This window comes from Xyrauchen texanus, chromosome 17 (assembly GCF_025860055.1).
Source record: "Xyrauchen texanus isolate HMW12.3.18 chromosome 17, RBS_HiC_50CHRs, whole genome shotgun sequence".
Classification (NCBI taxonomy): domain Eukaryota; kingdom Metazoa; phylum Chordata; class Actinopteri; order Cypriniformes; family Catostomidae; genus Xyrauchen; species Xyrauchen texanus.
Genome location: NC_068292.1, coordinates 2,175,263 through 2,197,908, shown reverse-complemented (window position 1 = coordinate 2,197,908; position 22,646 = coordinate 2,175,263). Strand labels below are relative to the sequence as shown.

Below are 22,646 nucleotides of genomic sequence, written 5' to 3'. Positions count from 1 at the left end.
CATTTCTGACAGTGTCCCATTTGTATACATGTGTATTATATGTTTGATCGAATCTCTCAGGTCCAGACGTGGGCGAAGCAGCAGGCCGAGAGGATTCAGAGCATACTGTCTGCTCTAGTGTCAGAGAAAGAGGAAGTTCAGGAACTACTAGACTGGATATCGTCTGCTGAGGAGTCTCTCAGTCTAAAAGAACAGGAACCATTGCCTGAAGACATAGAGCTAGCAGCAGAGCTCATGACTCAACACTCGGTAACACTATACTCCTTCTAAACACTTTTAAAATGTAACGGTTCTTTTGTGTTTCTTTGCAGCACCACAGGTTCCTCTTGTTATCAAGCACTGTTTTTCACTGTAAAATAAGCAGTGGTTTTCAACTGGTGGGTCACAACATACCAATAATTTACAGATTTGTTCTGATAGGAACACGGATGGCAGAGAAGAAACAAGGCTAAATGTAGTCAAATTAATTATTAAAGGGAGAAGAAAATACTTCCCATACTCCTTGTTGACATCAAAGATTGCGTGTCCAATCAAACTCTGGGGGATTTTGGTCTGTCAATCCGTAGAATGTAGCCAAATTAGGCAGATGCCATCATGGACAGTTTACCAGGCATGCCGTCATCCTCAAAAACCATGAACAAAAGTACTCAATGTAAAAGAATATATGATCTAGACAATGTTAAAAACACATGCAACAAGTATAAACATAGTTTGTTGTATTGACCACAATGTGTGGTGCATCCTGGTCTCTTAGAATGAACATTGATCTATATACATTTTTGCAAACTAACTTTTATGTGCCGCTTTCTACGTTTCTGCAGTTTCCTAGTGAAATGAACACTAGAGGCGTTACAGCAACACACAAATCACAAGTAAAATTGCTGATTAAGGCTTTATAGACACTTATTACTCACACACTGCTATGTTATGATATCAAAACACTTTAACTTATGATTTGAAAAATGATACATTTTAACTTGTATTACAGACCCACCTACTATACACACTTAAGTTATTCTAATGCAAACTGCTTGGTTGGTAGCTCACCTGACGGAGTGTTGGACTTTGGGCTCGTCGACCGCAGTTTAAGTCCAGCCAAAGATGCTCAAAAGTGAAAGTGCCATAGAAGAGACACAAATTGCGAATTGGCATTTTTAAAACACTTTGGTTAGGGTTAGGTGTTGGTTAAGGGTAAGGATGTCTGTTTTGTTTATCTCTCATTTATCTTTTAGGACACTATTGGTTAGGTTTATGTAAAGTTTTAGGTTGGTGAGGTGCGTTTTACTCATTAAAACCTCTAATATTCACTTTAAAAATGTTGTCTGATTACAACCTCATTTCACTTGCTTTTGGCGCCCCCCCCCCCACCGCTGGATATTTCACTGGGAAGCTGCAGCTACGTGATTTCAGTTTTGCAAAAACGTTGCAATGCTCACGCAAATTCCATGAGATCAGGCTTAGTAAATAACTTCCTTACACTCAAAAAATTACCTTTCACTATTGTTAGGTTTACTGAATCCTCCCTTGTTCATATTACTCAAAAAATGCATGTAACCAAGTGAACTTAATGTAACTGTTGTTTTAACTAATACAAGTTTAATTAAATCCATTTCTGTTGGGTCAACATGAATATTTTTGTTTGGGTAACTGTAATTGAGCAGAGGATTTCAATTTCCCAGTATGCTTTCATTGGACTCGAAAAGCAGAGTAAATGTTAAGATTAAGTGCTATTTTCTAGTTTTCATGCAAATATAAAGGGTGTTACTTGTTAGTGTTAACGTTTTGTTGGGATTGAGATTGGGATTTAGAAGAGTTTCTGTTGTGTTGGAGTTTATTTTTGGTTGAGAAAAACTTTGTAACTTTGTAAACATTGTGAAATCAATGCATTTCCAAATAAAAAATGTATTAGAGTGAATGTGGCCTCTAATGAGCTTTAGGAAAACAATGTCCAAATCAAAATAAAAGCATGATGACATCAAGGATAGTAAATTGTATACTGTTCCTCTTTGCAGATGTTTATGGATGTGATGAAAGGGAAGGTTCCAGAGGTTGAGAACGCCACACAATCCTGTAAACACAAGGTGATTCTTAAGCAACAGGTTTCTCCTAGTCGCAAGGCACCAACAAGTGAGTAAAGGACTGTTGCTGAAAAAGTGTCTCATTGATGGGATTATTGGGTGCATGTGTTCTGTCATGGCACCACCAAATGTTAACCTCCATGGATTATATTGTATGCATAGAAAGGAGAGGCACAGTGAAGCCCCAGCCATCAGTACCTCTTCCTCTGGAGAAGCTGGACCCTCAGACCCCTCTTATGTGCCAGCTGGTCACTCATTGGCAGAAACTCTGGCTTCTGGCCCACAGCAGACAGGGCAAGCTGGAAGAACATCTGCAGAAGCTCAAAGAGGTGATCATGACTGAACTGCACATTTAATTGTTCAAATGATTACTTCAAACTCACCAAACCATCTCTTATAAATAAAACATTCTTTACATTGTATACACTATAATCTGTATTTTATGGATTCTTAGGAACAGTGTTGGGTAAGTTACTCAAAAAGTAATCCACTTGACTAATTAAAAATGACTCATTATTTATCTTAATTGTAACCATATGATAAGTAATCACATTACTATTTACTTCACATTTAAGTTACTTTCTAAACTACTTTTTCAAGATTTTCCATTCAATGAATTCAAAATAGTGGGCTCTATTTTAGCTACGCGCTACGACCATGCGCAATTTCTTATCCAATTTTCATAAGAGCGCTAAGTTTATGTGCAATTGTCATGCTAGCGCAAATAGGAAACATGTGGTGCAATTGCAATTTGCCATTTTCCTGAGAAATAGGTCGTTGCGCTAAGACCTTTCAATACCACCTCTCAGCCGCGGCCCATGCATTTTAAGTCTAGGCCTTCAGTGCCATTCATGTTATTAAGAAAACAGTTTCACAATGAATAAGACACCATATGCCTATCATACATTACGTGGCAGTCAACTAATAATACCAATTGACATTTTAAAAACAAGTCCAAGGAGGTCTAATACCAAGTAAAAGCTCTCTAATAATATTTGCGTATATAAATATTTAAATTTATCTTGCAATAAATTCTGTTTCGTCAGGGTACACAGTTACTACTCTGACACTGAATGCTCAATCTGACTAATTTACATTTAGAAAACTCCTGATGTTGCTATAACAATGGAAAAAGGAATTTGCTTGATCAGCAAGATCTCACACTCTATTACGTACATCACTTAAAGTGTGATTGTGTCACTCAAGGCCAGCTAGAATGCCTGGACTGAGACATATCCTAAAAACCACACCCACCAAGAACAAATAAATCAATCTGATTGGCTGATGAATTTGACAATCTGAATTGTGAAACATTTGTCACACTTTGCTTATAAGCATCGAGGAATAAATTCTGATTGAATAAACTTTGCTATTCATTTTTAGATGAATTAGGAGTGGAGAGCGATTGAAAATACATAGGTAAAAAGGTGATTGAGAATGAAAGGATGGATTTATTAGGCATGTTACGCCAGCAGAGACGGCTTTGCTGGCCCTGAGAAATCGCCACTGCCACTTCTTAACTCGATGGAAAGTTACAATTCAGTTCTTGCTGTTGCAGTTTGGATATTCCACCAGCAGGTGATAATAAAGTTAATAAAATATAGTGGAACATCAAATTATGTCCCTGATGATCGCAGCTTTTCTGGGGTAATCGCTTGAGATTTGTATTAAACTTTCATGGTTTATTTTTAATTATTTTTATTATTATTTTTATTGATATGTTTATATGTATTATCATCATTGTATATTTACAATATGATTTATGATTTAATTTGTAGCCTATTAGTAATTTTCCACCTGTTGTTGAGATGCAAAAGAGGCCGGTGGAAGAAGGAGAGTAAAATGTTTGGATTCGGTATGATTTTTGTACCACTTCACTATTTTGATTATATTATTGTTTCGTTTAAAGTGTCATTTGAATTTAGAAATATTTTGAGTCAATTTATTTCTTGTTTGAATACATGAATAACATTTTTAAAATCAAAATCGACTGGTAGAAGTGCGTGCCGTTACAATCACTGTTAATACTAACCATGATTTGTGTGTCAGTTGATGAAAATGATTAATAATAATTATATTCTCTATAATTTAACGGATCTATATCCTGATGAGAATAAAATGTTCTATGAATATAAAAGTAGTCTTTGAATTCATTGCATACTGTCAGGGCTGCACTGGTAATCTGGCATACCGGGCATTTTTCCGGTGGGCCGAAGCACTTTGGCTGATTTCTCTTCCCAGTACAGCCCTGCATACAGTCCATTTACACTACCAACTTCTTATGAATGTGCCGTCTTTGTTTATATTGCTGGTGCTTTAGGGAATGGACTGTATTATAAGATGCAGATGGTGGAAATTCCCAAGAAGAACCTCAGAATTAAATTGCATTGGATACAGCCCATTTGTGCGTAGCGCAGGCAATTTCGCCAAACCCACATGCACCTAGACTTAGCGCATGTTTACACGAAAATACCAAAAATTCATGGCCATGCCAACTGACTTTGCGCTTATGACTTATTATGGCATAAAGCTGTGCTAGCGCTCTTAAAATAGGGCCCAATGTCTATGTTTCCACTTTGTTTATTGCCACACACAAGTCAAACACTCAGCACAACACATTTCTCCCTTACAGATGTATAGTAGTCATAGTATATTACACCCAACTCTGCTTACGAAATTAATTTATCCAAGCATTTTAATTCACCTAAACATGAAAATGCAATCTTTATTTACTTACCTTCATGTCACTCCAAAACCAAATGCTGATATTTTTCTGTGGAACACAAATGGAGACATTTTTGAAGAATTTTCATACAGCTTTTTTATATTGCAAGTATTCTGAAGTCATATATTAGCTTTGTATAAGAAACAGACAAAAATGTAAGTTGTTATTCACTGGAAATCTTCCTCTCTACTGTACCTCTAAAATATAATTCACATCTGTGTTCAGATTGGAAAATAGCACACCATGGTGTCATGGTTTGAGACCATAGACCAATGGCTAGTGCTATCTTTGATTTTTAATGGGAATGATAATGAGGCTGTGACAGATAGTCTTACTGTCTCTTTAATGGCACAAATGGTGTAAAATCAAATCTGATTTTCCACAGCTCATGTTGTCTGGTGTTCTTTGTATACTGAATGTTCTTGGACAGATATTTTATCAATATTTTTTCTGCGAAACAATCCTAAAACAATTTAAACTCCAGTACAGCCCATTGAAGAGACTGTAACGCCGGTTTCACACTGCACGCGTTAGCAGAGCGTAAGCAGGACACGCGCGTTTTGCTTTCATACTGGCAGCGTTTGACGCGCGCGGCGTGTTTACAGACAAAGTAGGCTACACTGTAATGGATAAGTTGGCATTGCTTTATTTCGTTTTCAAATACATTTATATTATTATAATAATATTAATATAATATTATATAACTTTTGGTTCATCTTTGTTTTTGTTGACCGTGTAGTGCGAGTTGTTGATAGAAGGAAGGCCATTGCGCTGTATTTGCTATTACGAAGACTACGGAAAAGACGCAGACTTTGGGTTCACTCCATGAACCGACGAAGGAGAGAATATGGTGCATATTACCATCTTGTCGCCGAACTCCGTCTTGACCGTGACCGACACCTAAACTACTTCAGGATGAATGCAGAGCAAGTGGATCACATTCTTTCCCTGATTGGAGGCCAACTAAAGGCAAACAACAAACTACAGGCAGTCCATTGAACCCATGCAGCGACTTGCAGTTACATCTGCTTCTCTTATTTATGTGTGCTTACTGTGTGCAAAATGTAAATAAATGCTTACATTTGTTGTTTCTTGGAGAAAGATTTTTTATTTAGATTGTTGAAATGTCTGATACACATCTAATTTACAAACATTACCCATCATGAACATCTTAAAGATAAATCATAAATGACAAACAGCACAGTTTCTCGAAAATTCAACAAAATCATGCATACTGAATGTGTGCTATAATAACATGTCTATTCTATTTCACTTTCTATATTGAGTTAAGTTGTTTGGGCCAGGGAAAGGTTGTCAAAAACACTTTTAAATTACTTACCATCGGCACCAAGAGCTACTGCAACTTCATCCCATGCCTTTTCCTTTGCCTGTGAGTCTTTATAAAGCATATTTCGTGGATCATAAATAACTAAACGTTTCTCAACCTCCACAATGAGACGAGTGTGGTCCATTATTATATTTTCAGGTGCACTCGACCATGCCGGCTGTGACACCACGTGCTTTTGTTTATGATTGTCAGCATGATATCAGCATGACATCCTTATGACAATATATATATATATATATATATATTATATTAGTTATGTGTATATACATTTATACATTAAATTAATCTAACTTAAACTAAACTGGCAGTATAAATTATTTAAACTTGTTTTTGTAGTTTGGGCAACAAGTTTGTTTTTGGACATTTGTTATCTTTTTAAATTGATGAAGGTCATTTGATTGACTGTTTAAAACACAATAGATATCATCAATGCGCTTTTGGTAACTGCTGTGTATTTTTGCTATGATCATGCATTGTCACTTTAATTCAGCGTAAGCCTCGCGTCAAAAATAGACAGGACGCCGAAACGATCGCGGCACTGCTGCTCCTGCTACGCGCTGCCGCGCCGCCTCTGCGTGCGGTTTGAATGCTCTAATCTGTTAACATGGGCGCCGAAAAAAATACGCGCTGCTAACGCGTGCAGTGTGAAACCGGCGTTAGTCTATCCCTCACAGCCTCACTGTCATTCCCATTAAAGAGTTATTGTTTGACTTTAGAAGACTTGGGATCCGCATGATTCATGTGAACTACTTTTTGCACCTGCAGTTGGAAGAGTTTGCAAACTTTGACTTCAGCATCTGGCGGAAAAGGTACATGCAGTGGATCAGTCACCTCAAATCCCGCATTTTGGATGTTTTCCGTACCATTGATCGAGATCAGGATGGTCGTATTACCCAAAAGGAGTTCATTAACAATGTTCTGGCCTCGAGTGAGCACAGCTTTAAAATACTCTTGGTTCTTGATTTGTTGCTTTGACTCATTTGATGCCATTTGCATTCCTGATTACATTATTTATCTTTGTTTATTACTAGAATTCCCCACCAACTCCCTGGAAATGACTGCGGTTGCCAACATATTTGATGTTAACGGTGACGGCTTCATTGACTACTATGAATTTGTGAGTGCCCTCCACCCAAGCCGAGATCCTTACAGAAAGACATTAGATGCTGACCAAATTAATGAGGAGGTACTTGTAGTTTGGTTTCATCTCTCAAACAACTGTTATTGTAAGATGATTAACCAAATAAATTAAATAAATACAATTCTGCAGGTGAGTCGGCAGGTATCTCAGTGCAACTGTCCAAAGAGATTTCAAGTAGAGCAAATTAGTGCAAACCGCTACAGGGTGAGTGGGAATCTTTTTATACTTATGATATTCCCGCTGTTGATTTGTCACTGACTGCTAGTTCAATCTGTGACTTTTCTTTAGTTTGGAGACTCTCAGCAGCTGCGAATGGTTCGTATTCTACGAAGCACTCTGATGGTGCGAGTTGGTGGTGGATGGACGGCGCTAGATGAGTTTCTGGTGAAGAATGACCCCTGTAGAGGTGAATATTTCAATATGTGCACATTCTAGATCAAATCAGTTGTGGCATTTATAAATGATCAGCATCTGGTGATAATTGCACTGTTTGACTTGTTTGGTCTATAAAAACCTGTGTACATCATGAAGAAAGTCATGCAACTTGAACTCAAAAATAAACCAAATTCTAATTTATACATAATAATATGTAATTGTTCACTATTAATTGATAACATATTGACTGCATATTATATATCACACTGGCAATCATACAAGGGATTTGGCCTTACACTCAAGGCCACAGGATCAACAAATTAAAGTATTCATATATTATATATAGATAGACAGAGCGAGGGTGAGAGTGCAAGAGCAAGAACTGTCTTTGAAAATAACTCTGAAACATGTAACAGAGAACGGGTCTGTGGAAAGTTGAACTTTAAATACACTTGAGGCTGGCCAGAGCCTGAAATGGATGATGTTTGGAACAATGTCTCCCGAAGAGTGAGGTGGAGGACCAAATAGTGCAATCACCATGGGCAACAACAATTTGGATGATACTGAATGGGGAGGCATGGAGATAGGACATCAAGAAGTTAGATATAGGAACGTTAAACTTGGATTGTCACCAATAATGAATGGCAGTACAGTTGTAGGTCCACAAATGGTGAAGGCAGGATATAACGCTGAGCAAATAAAGCAAAAGAGAATATAGTTTTGCTCAAATTTGAGAGAGTCTGGGCGTCATCTGCATCCCTTAGGACTATCTAAAGCTATAGAGAAAGCTTTAGGAACAGTCAAATTTGCTAGATGTCTAGATGGAGGAAGAGTGTTAATTGTAGCAAATAATCAAGCTCAGCATATTAAATATTGAAATGTAAAGAACTAAATGGGGCAAAGCTTACTAGCAAAAGAGCAGGATCAGGTGCGGCTGTGAGAGGGGTGATCTTGTTAGATTTTCGAGAATCAATGCCTGATCGTGTTTTCTTGGGGCTAATGAGCTACAAGATACACGAATACATACTACCTCCATTACGGTGTTTTAAGTGTCAGCATATTGGGCTTGTTGCTGATGTTTGTAAAGGGAAGATAAGATGAGTAAAATCCAAAAGGGAAACGCAAATACAAACAGTGTAATGCCACAAAAAAGCAATGCTGTAACTGCAGAAAATAGTGCAGCATATGGGGGATGTGAGGTACAAAAGAAAGCAAGAGAGATTCAAAAGAATAAAGTTGTAAGTAAAACGTCTTATGCTGATGCAGTGAAATCATATAACACCATCCCAGTTTTAAAATCCAAAATACAGGTCATTCTGGTGAGAATATGTTTGTTGACAAAGAATCGCAAAGATGTTCACACAGATGTAGAGAGATTTCTGATGATTCTTTGGGTGTAAATAAAGTTTCTTGCATTCATGGTTAATGTGATGAACCTAACTGCTGTTCAGAAGAGCCATTCAGATATGTTGAAAACAGTGGTGGAAACAGCTGCTGAGTTCTAAAATATTAGTAGTGTGGCAAAAAATTACACATGACCTATTTGCTCAACTGACTTATGAAGATATGTCTCAGTTTACTGATTAAAGTTATGATTTTATCCATTTTACAATGGAATATTGGGAGTATATTCGCTAATGGACATGAGTTAAAGAAATATGTGTCTGATCTTAATAAAAAACCTGATGTAATATGTCTATAAGAAACATGGTTATGACCACTGCATGAGTTTTTAATATCTGGATAAAGTGTTTCTAGAAAAGATCGATAGCAAGTAGAGGTAATCACTTATGTTAAAAATACCATATCCTACATAGAAGTTGATATATCAAATGACTTTGAATGTAATATTGTGAAAATATATAGGGATACAGACAACATATAATGTTTAGATCTGACAATGGTGTCTACTTCTCTGGCAGGTGGAAGGGAATGGTAAACACCAATCAGCCACAACATTAAAAGCACCTGTCTAATATTGTGTACTGTAGGTCCCCCTCGTGCCACCAACACAGCGCCAACCCACATCACAGAATAACATCCTGAGATTAAATTCTTCTCACCACAATTGTACAGAGCGGTTATCTGAGTTACTGTAGACTTTGTCAGTTGGAACCAGTCTGGCCATTCTCTGTTGACCTCTCTCATCAACAAGGAATTTCTGTCCACAGATCTGCCACTCACTGGATATTTTTTGTTTTTGTTTTTACCATTCTGAGTAAACTCTAGAGACTGATGTTGGTGAAAAGCTCAGGAGATCAACAGTTACAAAAATACTCAAACCAGCCCGTCTGGCAACAACAATCATTGTACCACAGTACAAATCATTGACATCACATTTTTCCCCATTCTGATGGTTGATGTGAGCATTAACTGAAACTCCTGACCCGTATCGGCATGATTTTATGCACTGCACTGCTGCCACACGATTGGATAATCACATGGATGTTTGTTGGTGCCAGATGGGCTGGTTTGAGTATTTCTGATATAAACTGATTTAAACTTAAACTGATTTTGAGTTAAAACAAAATAAACATTGATCTTTTCTGCTTTAGAAGACATTAATTTAACTGCTGGAGTTGTATGGATGACATTTATGCTGACTTTCTGTGATTTTTGGAGCTCAAAAGAGAAATCTCCATTCACTTACTTTTTAAGGACCTACTGAGCTGAGATGTTTTCTAATTTTCTTCAAATGAATTCTGATAAAGAAAGAAAGTCATACACACCTGGTATGTCATGATGGTGAGTAAATGATGAGAGAATTTTCATTTTTGGGTGAACCATTCCTTTAAAACCGTATGTCTGTGTATTTGGCAGTAGCAAATATCTATACTCGTTTTGCAGCAGCAGCAGCACCTTAGCCGATCTAGTCTGCTAAAACCAGTATCCTATCAATATGTCATACCCACATTTACATGCTAAATCTTTCAGTGAGTTGTCATGACTAAACTGAAGAAAAACAAGAGAAAGTTGCTCTATTATTAAACACACCTCAATGTTTGCATTGGGTACAGATGTATCCTTTCTTTATTAAACTGGAATTTTTGTTTGCTATTTAGCTATTGTAAAACCACTACAAATCTCAATTAACTACATTAAATGAAATCAATAATAAATCAACATCATTATTAGCTTCGGAATGAAACGTTAATTCTTCTCATTCTTTACACACAGTAAAGGAACGAACAAACCTGAAGATAAAGGAGAAGTATCTCTCACCAGGTCCTTTTGAAACATCGGGCCGCAGAGGAAGTGCTAAAGGTCTGACTGTGAGCAGATCCAACTCCAGTCTCAGTTTATACAGCAGTGCCTCAGCTCCCAGCAGCCCCCTCACCCGCAAGGTACACCAACTAACAGCCGACTAGTGGACCTCATTGCAGTGATTCTAAATCCTTGCAGGGTTTATCGACTGAAAGTCATTTGCCCTCTTTTTTTCTATATGGTTAATTGTTATTGTCAACACAAATGGAATGACATTCCGTATTATGTGTATTTCTGTATTTGGTCTAAAAAATCTGTTTTGTCCTGTACAGGCGCTGTTGCGCAGAAGTTTCTCTGGGGAGAGGTGTATACGGCCCAGGAGCTCTATTGCTGCATTGGGAACGGACAGTTTCTCTGCCGGAGGATTCGATGACTCGCCTTCACCTTCAGGTTTGTGAGCTAGCGGGCTAGTTAGATAGTCACCCCAAACTGTAAATTCTGTCATAGTTAATGTATCATCTTTCTTTTTTCCAAGCAGCACAAAAAGAAATGTTAGGCAGTAGGTTAGTCTCAGTCACTTTCAGTGTTGGGTGCAATCTAGTAACAAAGTAATTAATTACAGTAATCTTTCTTCTGAGGTAGCTTCTATGCTACTCTAGCTATTCTAGGAACTTGGCAGTGCGATACTGCAGATATTGTTGACTTTTGCAGGACAAATTGATTGTAATGCTCATTTGTAAGTCACTCTGGATAAAAGTGTCTGCTAAATGACTACATTTAAATGTAATTACTTTTTAGTACAAAAAAGTAGTGTAACATATAACATTTACATTTTTGTAATCAGACTACAGTTACTGACATTCAGTAAAGGTAATGACTTTTAAGAACATTACTTAGGTTTCACTTTTATTTGTTTTTTTATAAATCATATATGTAGAATGTAAATTAATTATATTCATATGGACATCTGTTTGCATTTCTGTGACAGCTGAAGGGCGTGTGAACCCTAACGAGTCATTGTAAGGCAGAAACATGCGGTAACTTGTGTGTGACAATAGGGGTATTAAAAGAGTATTTCTGCATCAATACAAGTTATGTTCATTCGATAGCATTTGTGGTATAATATTGACTCCATAAAAATTTATTTAGACTTGTTCCTCCTTTTATTTAAAAAAAAAAAGCTGTATCAGGGGTAACAGTGAGGCACGTAAAAGTGAAGTGAATGGGGCCAATCCATAAACATTCAAATACTCTGTTTCAAAAGTATAGCCTCAAGACATAAACAATATACATATTTACATGATTTCAGGGTAATAAAATAATTTTCTAAAATTTTCTGTGTAAATTATAGCCAATTTTACTCCTTTCAATTCATGTGTTTTTATTGAGTATCCCCAATGTACAAGGAGGGAATGCAGACATTGAATTTGTCTTGAAAATTTAGAAGTTTTCTGTGAAAACTGTTTTATTTAAAGTAACCTATATGTAATTTGTAATGTGATTACTTTTGGATGGAGTAATCAGAAATGTCAGTAATCTGATTAAAAGTAATGGATGTAATGTAGTGGATTACTTATTTGAGTAACTAACACAATACTGGTCACATTCACTTTCGTTGCATCTTTTTTCCATAAAATGAAAGTGAATGGTGACTAAGACATTCTGTTCTGTTTAACATCTCTGTTTGTGTTCCATGGGTTACAGAAATTCAGATGGGTTTGGAACAACATGAGAGTAAACTATTGTTTTTCATTTTTCATTCATTTTTGGTGAACTATGCCTTATTCAGCTCTGCCACAGTTTGCATTTACATCTTAGCTTTCTTTTTTAAAAGGTGAAGTGTATAATTTCTGCGCAACCAGCATCACCAAATTGAATTGCAAATAATTATGACTGTTTTCAAACTCAGGCAAATAGATTGCTCCCGCCCCAAACTCATACCACTGGCTGAGCCAATGTTGTTGTATCAGGCTAGTCAGGATGCTCAAACTAATAGGGCAATGTTTTGATTTTGCCACAGAGCCACAGTGCTTACACATTTGGCAGAATTAGCCTACCAATGTCTTCCTTATATATCTGCATATTTAATTAGGATAGGAGAAAGAATTTTAAAACTACTCACTTTAATACATAATGCAGTGAATTTGTGCTATATTTTTCTTAACACTTTAGAAGATGCTGAGAGAGCGCCCACGTGACTGCCTTCGTTCCCCCACACCATGAGAGCAACCAAAATGGGGTTCCTTACTGTACTGAGGCCCAGATCAATGGAAAGGCCTCATATACATGTCAGACTTCCATCAAGACAACACAGCCATCTTTGTGACCAGATCTCATATTATTTTTGTGAGCTGTGAGGTCCTGTGTTTGGACCAATAGTCAAATATTAAGCAAGGTCTGTTTCCAATGATGATCCATTTTGTTTTTACAAATGGACTTGATAGTATTGAGAGATCACTAGAATGTCTTGCATGGGTTTGAACAGCATGCAGCTTATGTAGTGCTTTACACAAGATATATGCAAAGAGGTAATTATATTCTTTAATTTCCCTGTGTAAGGTGTGTTTTATCTCACTCTGCATTGTCACAATATGAGTAAGGCCACTGCCTTTTTTATATTAGTTGATTCGAGCAACCTTTTCATAACCAAGTGTTTGAACACTCTTGCATATATCAGTTTCAGATAAAAGACACCCCACAGCTGATGATGCAAACTAGAAAACAAACAGATCTAGGCCTTCTTAATGTAGGCTTGAGAAATATCTGCTGTCTTCATGAAGAGCACTGGTTTGAGGGTCCATGTTTTTGTAAGTTTCGCTGTAAAATCGGCATGTTTGTATCATCAGATCCTTTACACTTTTTACAGTATTTTGGGAAAATTGACAAAAATATTAATGACTCATCTGGCATCACAAATGCTTTCTACAGTGACAGTTTGCCTCCCTAAAACCAACTTCATACTAGCAATAGCGAGTAGTTCAAGGTTCAAGGCTTTGATGCAAAATGTCTAGGTTACTGTTGTAACCTCCGTTCCCTGATGGAGGTAACGAGACTTTGTGTCAAAGATGTAAGATGTATTAAAGGCCCCATGAAAGCAATTTCATGGGGCCTTTAAAGATTTGGTTAATGCCATTTAATTGTGAGTTTTGACTCATTTGTTTCCCTGCTTTTACGCCCTAATGTCAGTACATTTTAAATTAGTGTGATATCTGGTTTAAAGTCACTTGTTGGGTATATTTGTTTAGTTTTTTTTACCTAAATAATGTTCTTTTTTATTTTGAACAGTCATGTAATCAGTTCTAATAACTTCCTGTAAGGATATGAAAGTGTAGGTCTCCATGAGATTAGCCTGTCATGCCTTGACAAATGCTCCTTTTTCAGTGCCAGCAGTGATTTTATTTTATTTATTTTTTTTTGCTGTATTTGATCCAAATTAAACCACATTGATATGAAATGCTTTTGTATTGTGTCCTGCTCAGGGCATATTCTGCTGTATAAATGTTTTGCTCAAATCTTTCTTTCTTTTTTTTAGAATGTATTGGGTTGAATTATTCTTCTATTGTACAAGTGTTATTGTTGTAGCATTTGATTCAAATTACATATCAAATATGTGTCTTTTAATTGTATGCATATGCAGTTTGATTCTCTTCATTTTGGGAGTTGAAATGGGTTTTGAGGCTTTAGGATTGCAGCATTTAAAGAGTGACTTAAGGCTAAAGTATACTTCGATTTTGACGTGAATGCTCAGCGTCTGCGTACAGCCGAACGTGAGTCTGTCAAATACTCCATTTGACCGTGTGCACATACACAGGCGTTTGGTGCATGCGCGCTATGACTGCCAAGATGCTGGACATTTACTTTTCTTAAGTTTAGACCCATAAAGACACACTGTCATTATGATTGATGTATGCAGTCATGAAATCACACAGTCTCCCATTGAAATCTGAATCTGTCAAATGTCGGACAGCATTTGTAATAATGATCCATATACAGTGTGTGTGCGTGTGTGCGTGTTACTTAAAGAGAGCAAACATAAAATACATACGTACATACATACAAAGTCTTAATTCATGTCTTTCTATTTTTCATATTTTATTATTCACATATATATAATTTTTATAGAATAATTTGTTACCCATTTTTCATATTGATTTTGTCAAATTATTTAATTTTATATTGTGTGCTATTTTTTCTCACAAGTTACAGCTAAAGAGTTTCAATTTCAAGGTCTTCGATGTTATGGGATGATTGTGAAAAAGTAATTGTCCATTGAATTTGTATGGTATAGTAACACTTGTTGAATTTGTGCTGGCCAGACAAAGTCAGACTGAGCATTGAGAAAGGCACAGTTAAGATTATTCAATAAACTCTGCTCATGTTTACCATCACTTCATCTCCTGCCTTCAACAGTATTGCTCCTGCTGGCAGGAGAGTGAGTTAACATAACAAGCTGTTGATGTTGACTGGATTTGGATATCAGACAGAACTCTGATATACGGGTATCTTCTGATGGATAGAGAGGACTTGTGAACACTGGATCTAACATGCATTTTCACTGCCTCTTATGTTTTCATATTCTAAGCATATCATTGAATACTGTACATGGCATCACATCTCTGTCTACAGGATATATACATAGGTGGTGGTCGAACAAATTGCAGGGTAAAGGTACATAAAATTAAATTATGTACATAAATAAATAACATTTAAAATAGAAATATATTTTTCCCATCTGAATCCATACATTCATTTCAAGATTTTCAAATTGCTGGTATTGCCTACTGTACAACGTTTACACTCATCATACAAAATGCTCCAAATGAAAAAATACTTGATTATTGTAATTTGCACAGACACCGGTATTCATATTGATGATTTCACATCTCAAATCGATGCCTATCAATTCATCATTCTTTATATAGTCAGTCTCTTTATTAGGGTTGCGTATCACAGGCACTTCACGATACATATGTCACGATACATCAAAATATCATGAGAACATTCAGTTATGATTCACAAGCTCTTGATTCAATTCAGAATATTTTGGATACATTTCAGTTATTTAATCCATATTTGCTCATATATGAAAGAAATTACGAATGTCACTCTTATTTAGACAATCTGCATGCAAGTTCATGTATGGCACAGAAATTAATTAAATAATTGATATATACCCAAACAGGAATAAAGCAAGTGCTTTACTCTCTCTTTCTCACTCTCTCTCTCTCTCTCTCTCTCTCACACACACACACACACACACACACACATTTAATATACAGTTCTGTGTAAAAGTATTAGGCATCTCTGAAAAATATAGTAAACTGTGGCGTTTTCAAAAATAATGCCATAAATAGCTTTTATTTATCAATTAACTTCATACTAAGAGCAGTACACATGAAAAAGTTAAATTAGTATTTAGTGTGACCATCCTTTGCCTTTAAACCCACACTAATTCTCCTGCAAGTGTACGCACAATGTTTCTCAACAGTGTTGACAAAGTAGGCTGTTCCAAGCATCATGAAGAACTTGACACAGTTCTTTAATGGATTTAGGTTGCCTTAATTGCTTCATAATTTCCCAGATTTAGCGTATATTTATATTCTGTAGTGCCTCAATTTTCACATAAAGTCCACAAAATCGGTACATATATTGTTCTCATCAAGCTAGACAATTTTCTTAATTGTAGTTATTAGCTCTGCCCAACAGGAAGTCAGACATTTTTTAAAAACTTTGATATACTCCTAGGGATTCATGAGACTGTCACCACATTTATACAATATTATACCAAGACACTGAAGATGCTAAATTGTGAACAGATTTTGGATATATCAAACAGTGTTGCCATGGTCAGGCATTAAATTGGTGAAAAATGGGAAACAGGAAGTCATCTCTTCTGTGTGCTATGTGTGATTTAGATCAAAATTGAGATGTATGCTTAGTTTTGGGGGCTAATCACATGGATGTGACTATTTTGGGTGGTCATAGCACCACCACCTGGCAGCAGGAAGTGTGGCTCTTACAACAGACTTTAAAATAGTCCTCTGATATTTACCCAAATTGTTTTTTTTTTTTTTTTTATATAATGCCAAATGCATGTGTCCACCTTGCATTGTTTTCCAAAAGCCACCAGGTGGAAATGCACCCATGGTGCTTGAGCCCGTCATCACTTGCAGCTATAGTGAATCTTTGTTAATATTAGTTTATAAAAATACAGTTGGTCATCGATAGTTCATGTTAGTTCAGAGAGCATTAAATAACTTTAACAAATACAAATTTTAAAAATGTATTGGTATATGTTGAAACTAACATTAACTAAGATTAATAAATGCTGTAAAGGTATTGCTCATTGTTAGTTTGTGTTAACTAATGAATGATTGATGTTATTATCTAATGTAAACAAATGGAACCTTACAGTAGAGTGTTCCCAAAAATAATGATTTTTAATAAATAAATAAATAAATAAATACAAATCTCCAGTTGTCTTATTGATGTTAGAACCAACAATGTAGTGTTTCACTCATTTGTGATATTTCATTCTTGAATTGAATTCCACCATACAAAGACTGCAGAGGGCTTTAGTTTAGTTAAATCTGGGTTTAATTTTTAAATGAATAAGATGTTAAGAAGGTCTTTATTCATATTTGTTCCATGATTTGTTTTTGTGTGATGAACACTGTCTAGTAGTATAATAAATGAATCTCATAACCTATCAAAATAGACCAATGTATTTTATACACACAGGTTATTGACTGAAAACTGAAAATATAATTTACATTTGCACAAAAGAATATCTGGTCTGTACAATACATTTAAATATGTCTATTACAGCAATAATCGAAGAATTAAACACATTTTTATGTGTGACGTTAAGACATACAGTTATCCAATAGTCATTACAAGGGGTCGCACTAGTCTGTCACTTCACTTGTACTTTTTCACATTTACTTTGTGCTATATGAATAAATGTGAGTGCGGAGCGCCCTCTGCTGATCGTGTGTGATTATAATCCTCCAGTGTGACGCTGCGGGGACACTGTAGGAAAGATGGCGGCTGGATCCGGAGCGGCCAGCAGTGGTCACAGCGGTGGCCGCGGCTCGTCGGCCGCTTTGGAGTCATCGCTGGACCGCCGTTTTCAAGGAGTCACCAACACCATGGAGTCCATACAGGGATTATCCTCGTGGTGCATCGAGAATAAGAAACATCACAGTCTCATCGTGCGCTACTGGATGAAGTGGCTGAAGAAATGTGAGTTGCTAATGTTGCTAAACGAAAACGCACTCAAACCAACGGATCTGAAAACACATTGTCCTTATTATATTTGCATTTTGTGTTGCAATGCATACCGTATTGTAAATGTGTTAATGTTGATGTTGTCTCGCCCTCCAGCATGTTGATATTAGAGCAACGCTCAGTGCTGGATCATGCTGCAGGCCTGGACATTTAAAACTTGACGTTTATGAGAGTTGAATAGCTTTTTAGAGAGGTTTGTACAAATAGATCGGTGCATTCAATAGAGTAATAGATACACGATTCCCTCATAAATAAACAGCTATTTGTCAGTGTAGACTTAAAATAATAATGAATATTATATTGTAGCGAATGTGTTCTGGTGTGACTGCTGATCAGTTTATCTTGCCAGTATCATCTACCTCTCTCTGCTTTTGTGTGGTGACTGTCAGAAGATCTTTTCCTCTGCGGTCTTCACCTTCAGTTCTTACAGCTTGCTTTTCATTTACTGAAGTTTGAAATATTGACATTTGTATATTATTGAAGAATAAGATATGATATATGGTTGGCATGGCGTTGCAAGGGTGTTTTTGATGGTTGCTAGGTGGTAACTTACTGGCCCAAGTCAACAAAGCTCACACTAAAGGGGGTCGCACACCGAACGAGAAGCGCCGCGCCGCGCCGCGTCTAGAACAACTCGCAGGTATCGCACACCGGACGCGCACATTCTATTCGCGCGAGCTCAATGTTGAATCAACTCCTGGTAGAAGTCTAGAAGAGCTGTTTTAACTTGATGTATTATTTATTTTTTATGTTAATTTAATAGCTGATGTTTGAACGTTAATCAAGTAAAAGTGTCTATCACGTTGTTAAGTCTGTTATTTTGTTGTAATGTTATCCGTTGTCTTGGCAACTATGTTACATAATACAATAGTATTTATTTAGCTAGCGTTTAACCCGAGTGAAAAGTATGAGAGTATGGTAGAGTATTGAAAAATGGCACAACAGGGGAAAATGAAAGATTTAAAGGGCTATGTTTGTTATATATTTTTTCCAATATGACTTTATTCAAGCTGTTAAAATAGGAATGTTAAACTAAATGTATATTGCAGCACAGGGTGAAGTCAGTATGTATATTAACGACGATTTGAGACAAATAAATGTAAATTCAATATACAACTATGTAAATGGCGCTCTGTGGCGCGGCAGGGTTTTGAACAAGGTCCTGAGCCGTAGCTGGGCGCCGCGGACAGACGCCGAATGGCGCCGCCGGTGTGTGTACACTCATAGAGAATAATGTGTTCGAATTTTAAAGACATGGCTGCGCGTTCGGTGTGCGACCCCCTTAAGACTCTGCTTCTTTTTAATTTTTGGTCTGTAGAGATGGCTTTGGTCCATGCTTCAGTGTACGTCTTTGGTATTTTATTTCTCCATCTTAATGTCCACCAGGTATAAATCTAATCTTGTAAAAAAGAAAAAGATTTGCACACAGGTCCTCAACAAGCAGGATAATTTGAGGTGTAGGGTTGCAACTAACGATTATTTTGATTATCGATTAATCTAACCATTATCAGAACGGTTATTTGACTTTTCAATTATTGCAGCGATTAATCATTAGCAAATCATTAACCGATTATTCAGCTTGTGCCCCAACTTAAAAGATTGTTTTAAACATTCTCACTAACAATAAAGAGGACAAAATCATCTTTTAAAAATACCTCTAAATGACATTCACTGAATTAAAGGGGAAAAAATACTTTTTATTAAGTTTAATTCAGTAAAGAAATTCACTGCAAAAAATCCTATTGTTATCAAGTGTTTTGTCATGTTTTCCATTTAAAATTGTCTAAAAATCCTTAAAACAAGATACATTTAATTTAGAAGCAACATATAAGATATTTAAACTTGCTTTAAGAGAATTTATCTTAAATATACAGTAAGTGTATTTTGTATACGTGTATTTTCTCACTTGGTTATACTTCTGCAAGTGCAGTAAAGACAAAGTATACATATTTAAGATCTATTCTCTAAAATCAAGACTAAATATCTTATTTGCTGCTTATAGACTACCCTCTCACTATTCTGTTAACTTCACACAGTGACATTTATTATGATTCAATAAGTCGCGAGCCATCACGTTATAATCTAGCTGCATTAAGTGTGTGTGTGTTCGAGGGACGAGTGTCCGACAGAGTGTGCATCAAACGAATGGAGTTTCAATCTCTCCCCCTTAGACCGGAATATTCACGCAGCTCATAGAAGAGGTGCTGACCGCACAAAGAAATGCCAGTTTCTGAGTTTGTAGTTATTTACATGACCTGCTTCCTTATCATTTGAACTTGAATAAAGCTATAACATATTGAATTTAACCGCATTTAAGATGTTTCCTTTTAAAGAGCTCTGGCTCGGCTTATTCCACAACAAGAGTGCTTCTGTGTACTTATTTAGTATTTTTGTATAATTCCCTCATACTTTGTGACCTACATCAGCTGAATCTGTTTGGAAATTTTAGAGTGCATCTGTGAACTGTGTAATTCTTCCTCTCCTCAGTCTGGCACGAGCTGCAGTGCTGCTCTCACGCCATCATTACAGTTTAATGCAATCTCAAGTTACGTTAAATGACATCAAACGAATATTCGGCACCATACATTTTTGTTGAAAATTTTTTATTGTCGATGTTGTTGATAATGTTGACTAATCGTTTCAGCCCTATTGAAGTGTAATGTTGGCTTGACACAGCCAACATACTCTTATTCTACAGACTTGGGTTAGGGTTTTTCCAAAATCCTTAAACCAAGTCTACAACATTTGACTCTTAATTTCTACTAGAGATTTCAAGCTACATCCACCAACCTTGGCACAGTCCTTCAGACTGATCTGAAATAGTGTGCCATGTCTTTTCATATGGAAAGTGGACTTTCAAATTGGCTAATAGTACCATAGACTTACTTTAACAGAATGTTTGAATGGGCCAATGGTGCATCACTTTATAGTAATTACAAGATCCCGACTTGTAAAAAGCATTCAGGTCTTTGTATCAAAATTACAAGCTGTCGCTAAAATCTGAATTCTAGGAATGCTGTGACTTGACAGTGGTAAAAAAGCCAACTTAAAACTTTGTTTTGATCTTTACATATCTAGTTCATGTCTGTACAGGGTTCGACAATAAGGATGGCCCGGGGCCAGTGTGAGAGATTCGGGCCAGTTGTTAGAACGGTCACTTGCCTGATCGGGCCAGTGCTGCATTTATAACATTAGTGCAAGCTAACAACAAGCGAGAGAGCACAAAAATGACACTGAGTGAACAACATCATCTAACCGAGGAGGAAAGTATATTTATCTTGCAAAGATGTGCAAATGCATAATATACTGGACTAGCCAATGCTCAGTCGCAAGCACGCACAAGATCGTGCAGACAATGAGTGGATTCTCCTAATACTGTCCTCGCTCTTTTCCAAGTGTCTTAGCAGCAGCTATTACCAATGTGTAGAAAATAGCAGGAAAAAAAGAACACTTAATGAATTTCGCAGTGACAGTTTTATGTATCCCTGCACATTCTGTGTTCACAGTTTGCGAAATCCCCACATTTCTCGTTCTTACATGTTGGAGAAAATTAGTAATCCACACATTGGAACACAAGAAATCAACAGTTTCTTTCTATAGGACTGAAAATCCATGTCTCTACTGTGCTCTCGCTAGTTTCCCACTGTAATAAACAAACACATTTTCTCTCATTAATTCGCCTTTAGAGATGAAGCTCAATATCCAAAATGTAAGTATACATTTAATTGGGTAATGTTTCAAAATGTAAACATTAACTCGACATTATAATGTGTTTGACATGAAATGAAGCAAGATCACTGCGGCTGTTAGGTTATTATTATCATCATAGCTGTTTTTCAGGGTGAAGATGAATATTTCAAACAGTCTACTTCATATCATCCTCATAAAACTCATGTTACATGTCTCATTTCTGGACCACACAGGTATTTTTGTTATTGTTCTTTGTATATCAGTCAGTGTTGGTCTTGTTTGGGTTGTCTGATTTCATGTTATGTACACATTGTTAATTCACAGATTAGGCCTAATATCTACCTACTGTATATTACACATCACAACCGATTTATTAGCAAGTCTGTCTCATCCAATAATAAAAATTTTAACTCGGTGACTAAATTGATGATCCCTCTTGTGCAAACACTACACATGGGCAAAAGTTGCATGACAGCATGACTAAACGGGTGACCAAAAACCCATCATCTCCTCCACAGAAATCTTGGCTTAAAAGCACGTGTAAATGGCAGGACAGCTGAGGTTAATATGCATTTATGAATGTATATCTGTAAAGCGCATACAAGGCATAAATCTTATCTTGCAAGTGCTAAAATTTGGACATTGTATTTAAAAAAAAATAATTCTGCCCAATTTGGAATGCCCAATTCCCAATGCACTCTAAGTCCTCGTGGTGGCGTAGTGACTCACCTCAATCCGGGTGGCAGAGGACGAATCTCAGTTGCCTCCATCAATCCGTGCATCTTATCACGTGTT

General features: G+C 36.6%; 2 protein-coding genes across 2 annotated transcripts in view; both read left to right on the top strand.

Moving 5' to 3' along the window:
• LOC127658263 (microtubule-actin cross-linking factor 1, isoforms 6/7-like) overlaps positions 1-15,211 on the top strand; it is a 56,359-nt gene extending 41,148 nt beyond the window's left edge. The window contains exons 30-39 of the mRNA XM_052147463.1: positions 61-249; positions 2,013-2,127; positions 2,241-2,407; positions 6,917-7,079; positions 7,183-7,337; positions 7,422-7,509; positions 7,579-7,698; positions 10,845-11,011; positions 11,204-11,321; positions 13,044-15,211. Coding sequence (XP_052003423.1) covers positions 61-249; positions 2,013-2,127; positions 2,241-2,407; positions 6,917-7,079; positions 7,183-7,337; positions 7,422-7,509; positions 7,579-7,698; positions 10,845-11,011; positions 11,204-11,321; positions 13,044-13,069 — 1,308 coding nt within the window. The 3' untranslated portion in view covers positions 13,070-15,211. The remainder of the gene's footprint in view (positions 1-60; positions 250-2,012; positions 2,128-2,240; positions 2,408-6,916; positions 7,080-7,182; positions 7,338-7,421; positions 7,510-7,578; positions 7,699-10,844; positions 11,012-11,203; positions 11,322-13,043) is intronic.
• A 2,693-nt stretch (positions 15,212-17,904) lies between these two features.
• Positions 17,905-22,646, top strand: part of LOC127658021 (regulation of nuclear pre-mRNA domain-containing protein 2-like) — a 31,535-nt gene continuing 26,793 nt past the window's right edge. The window contains 1 exon segment of the mRNA XM_052147088.1: positions 17,905-18,116. Coding sequence (XP_052003048.1) covers positions 17,915-18,116 — 202 coding nt within the window. The 5' untranslated portion in view covers positions 17,905-17,914.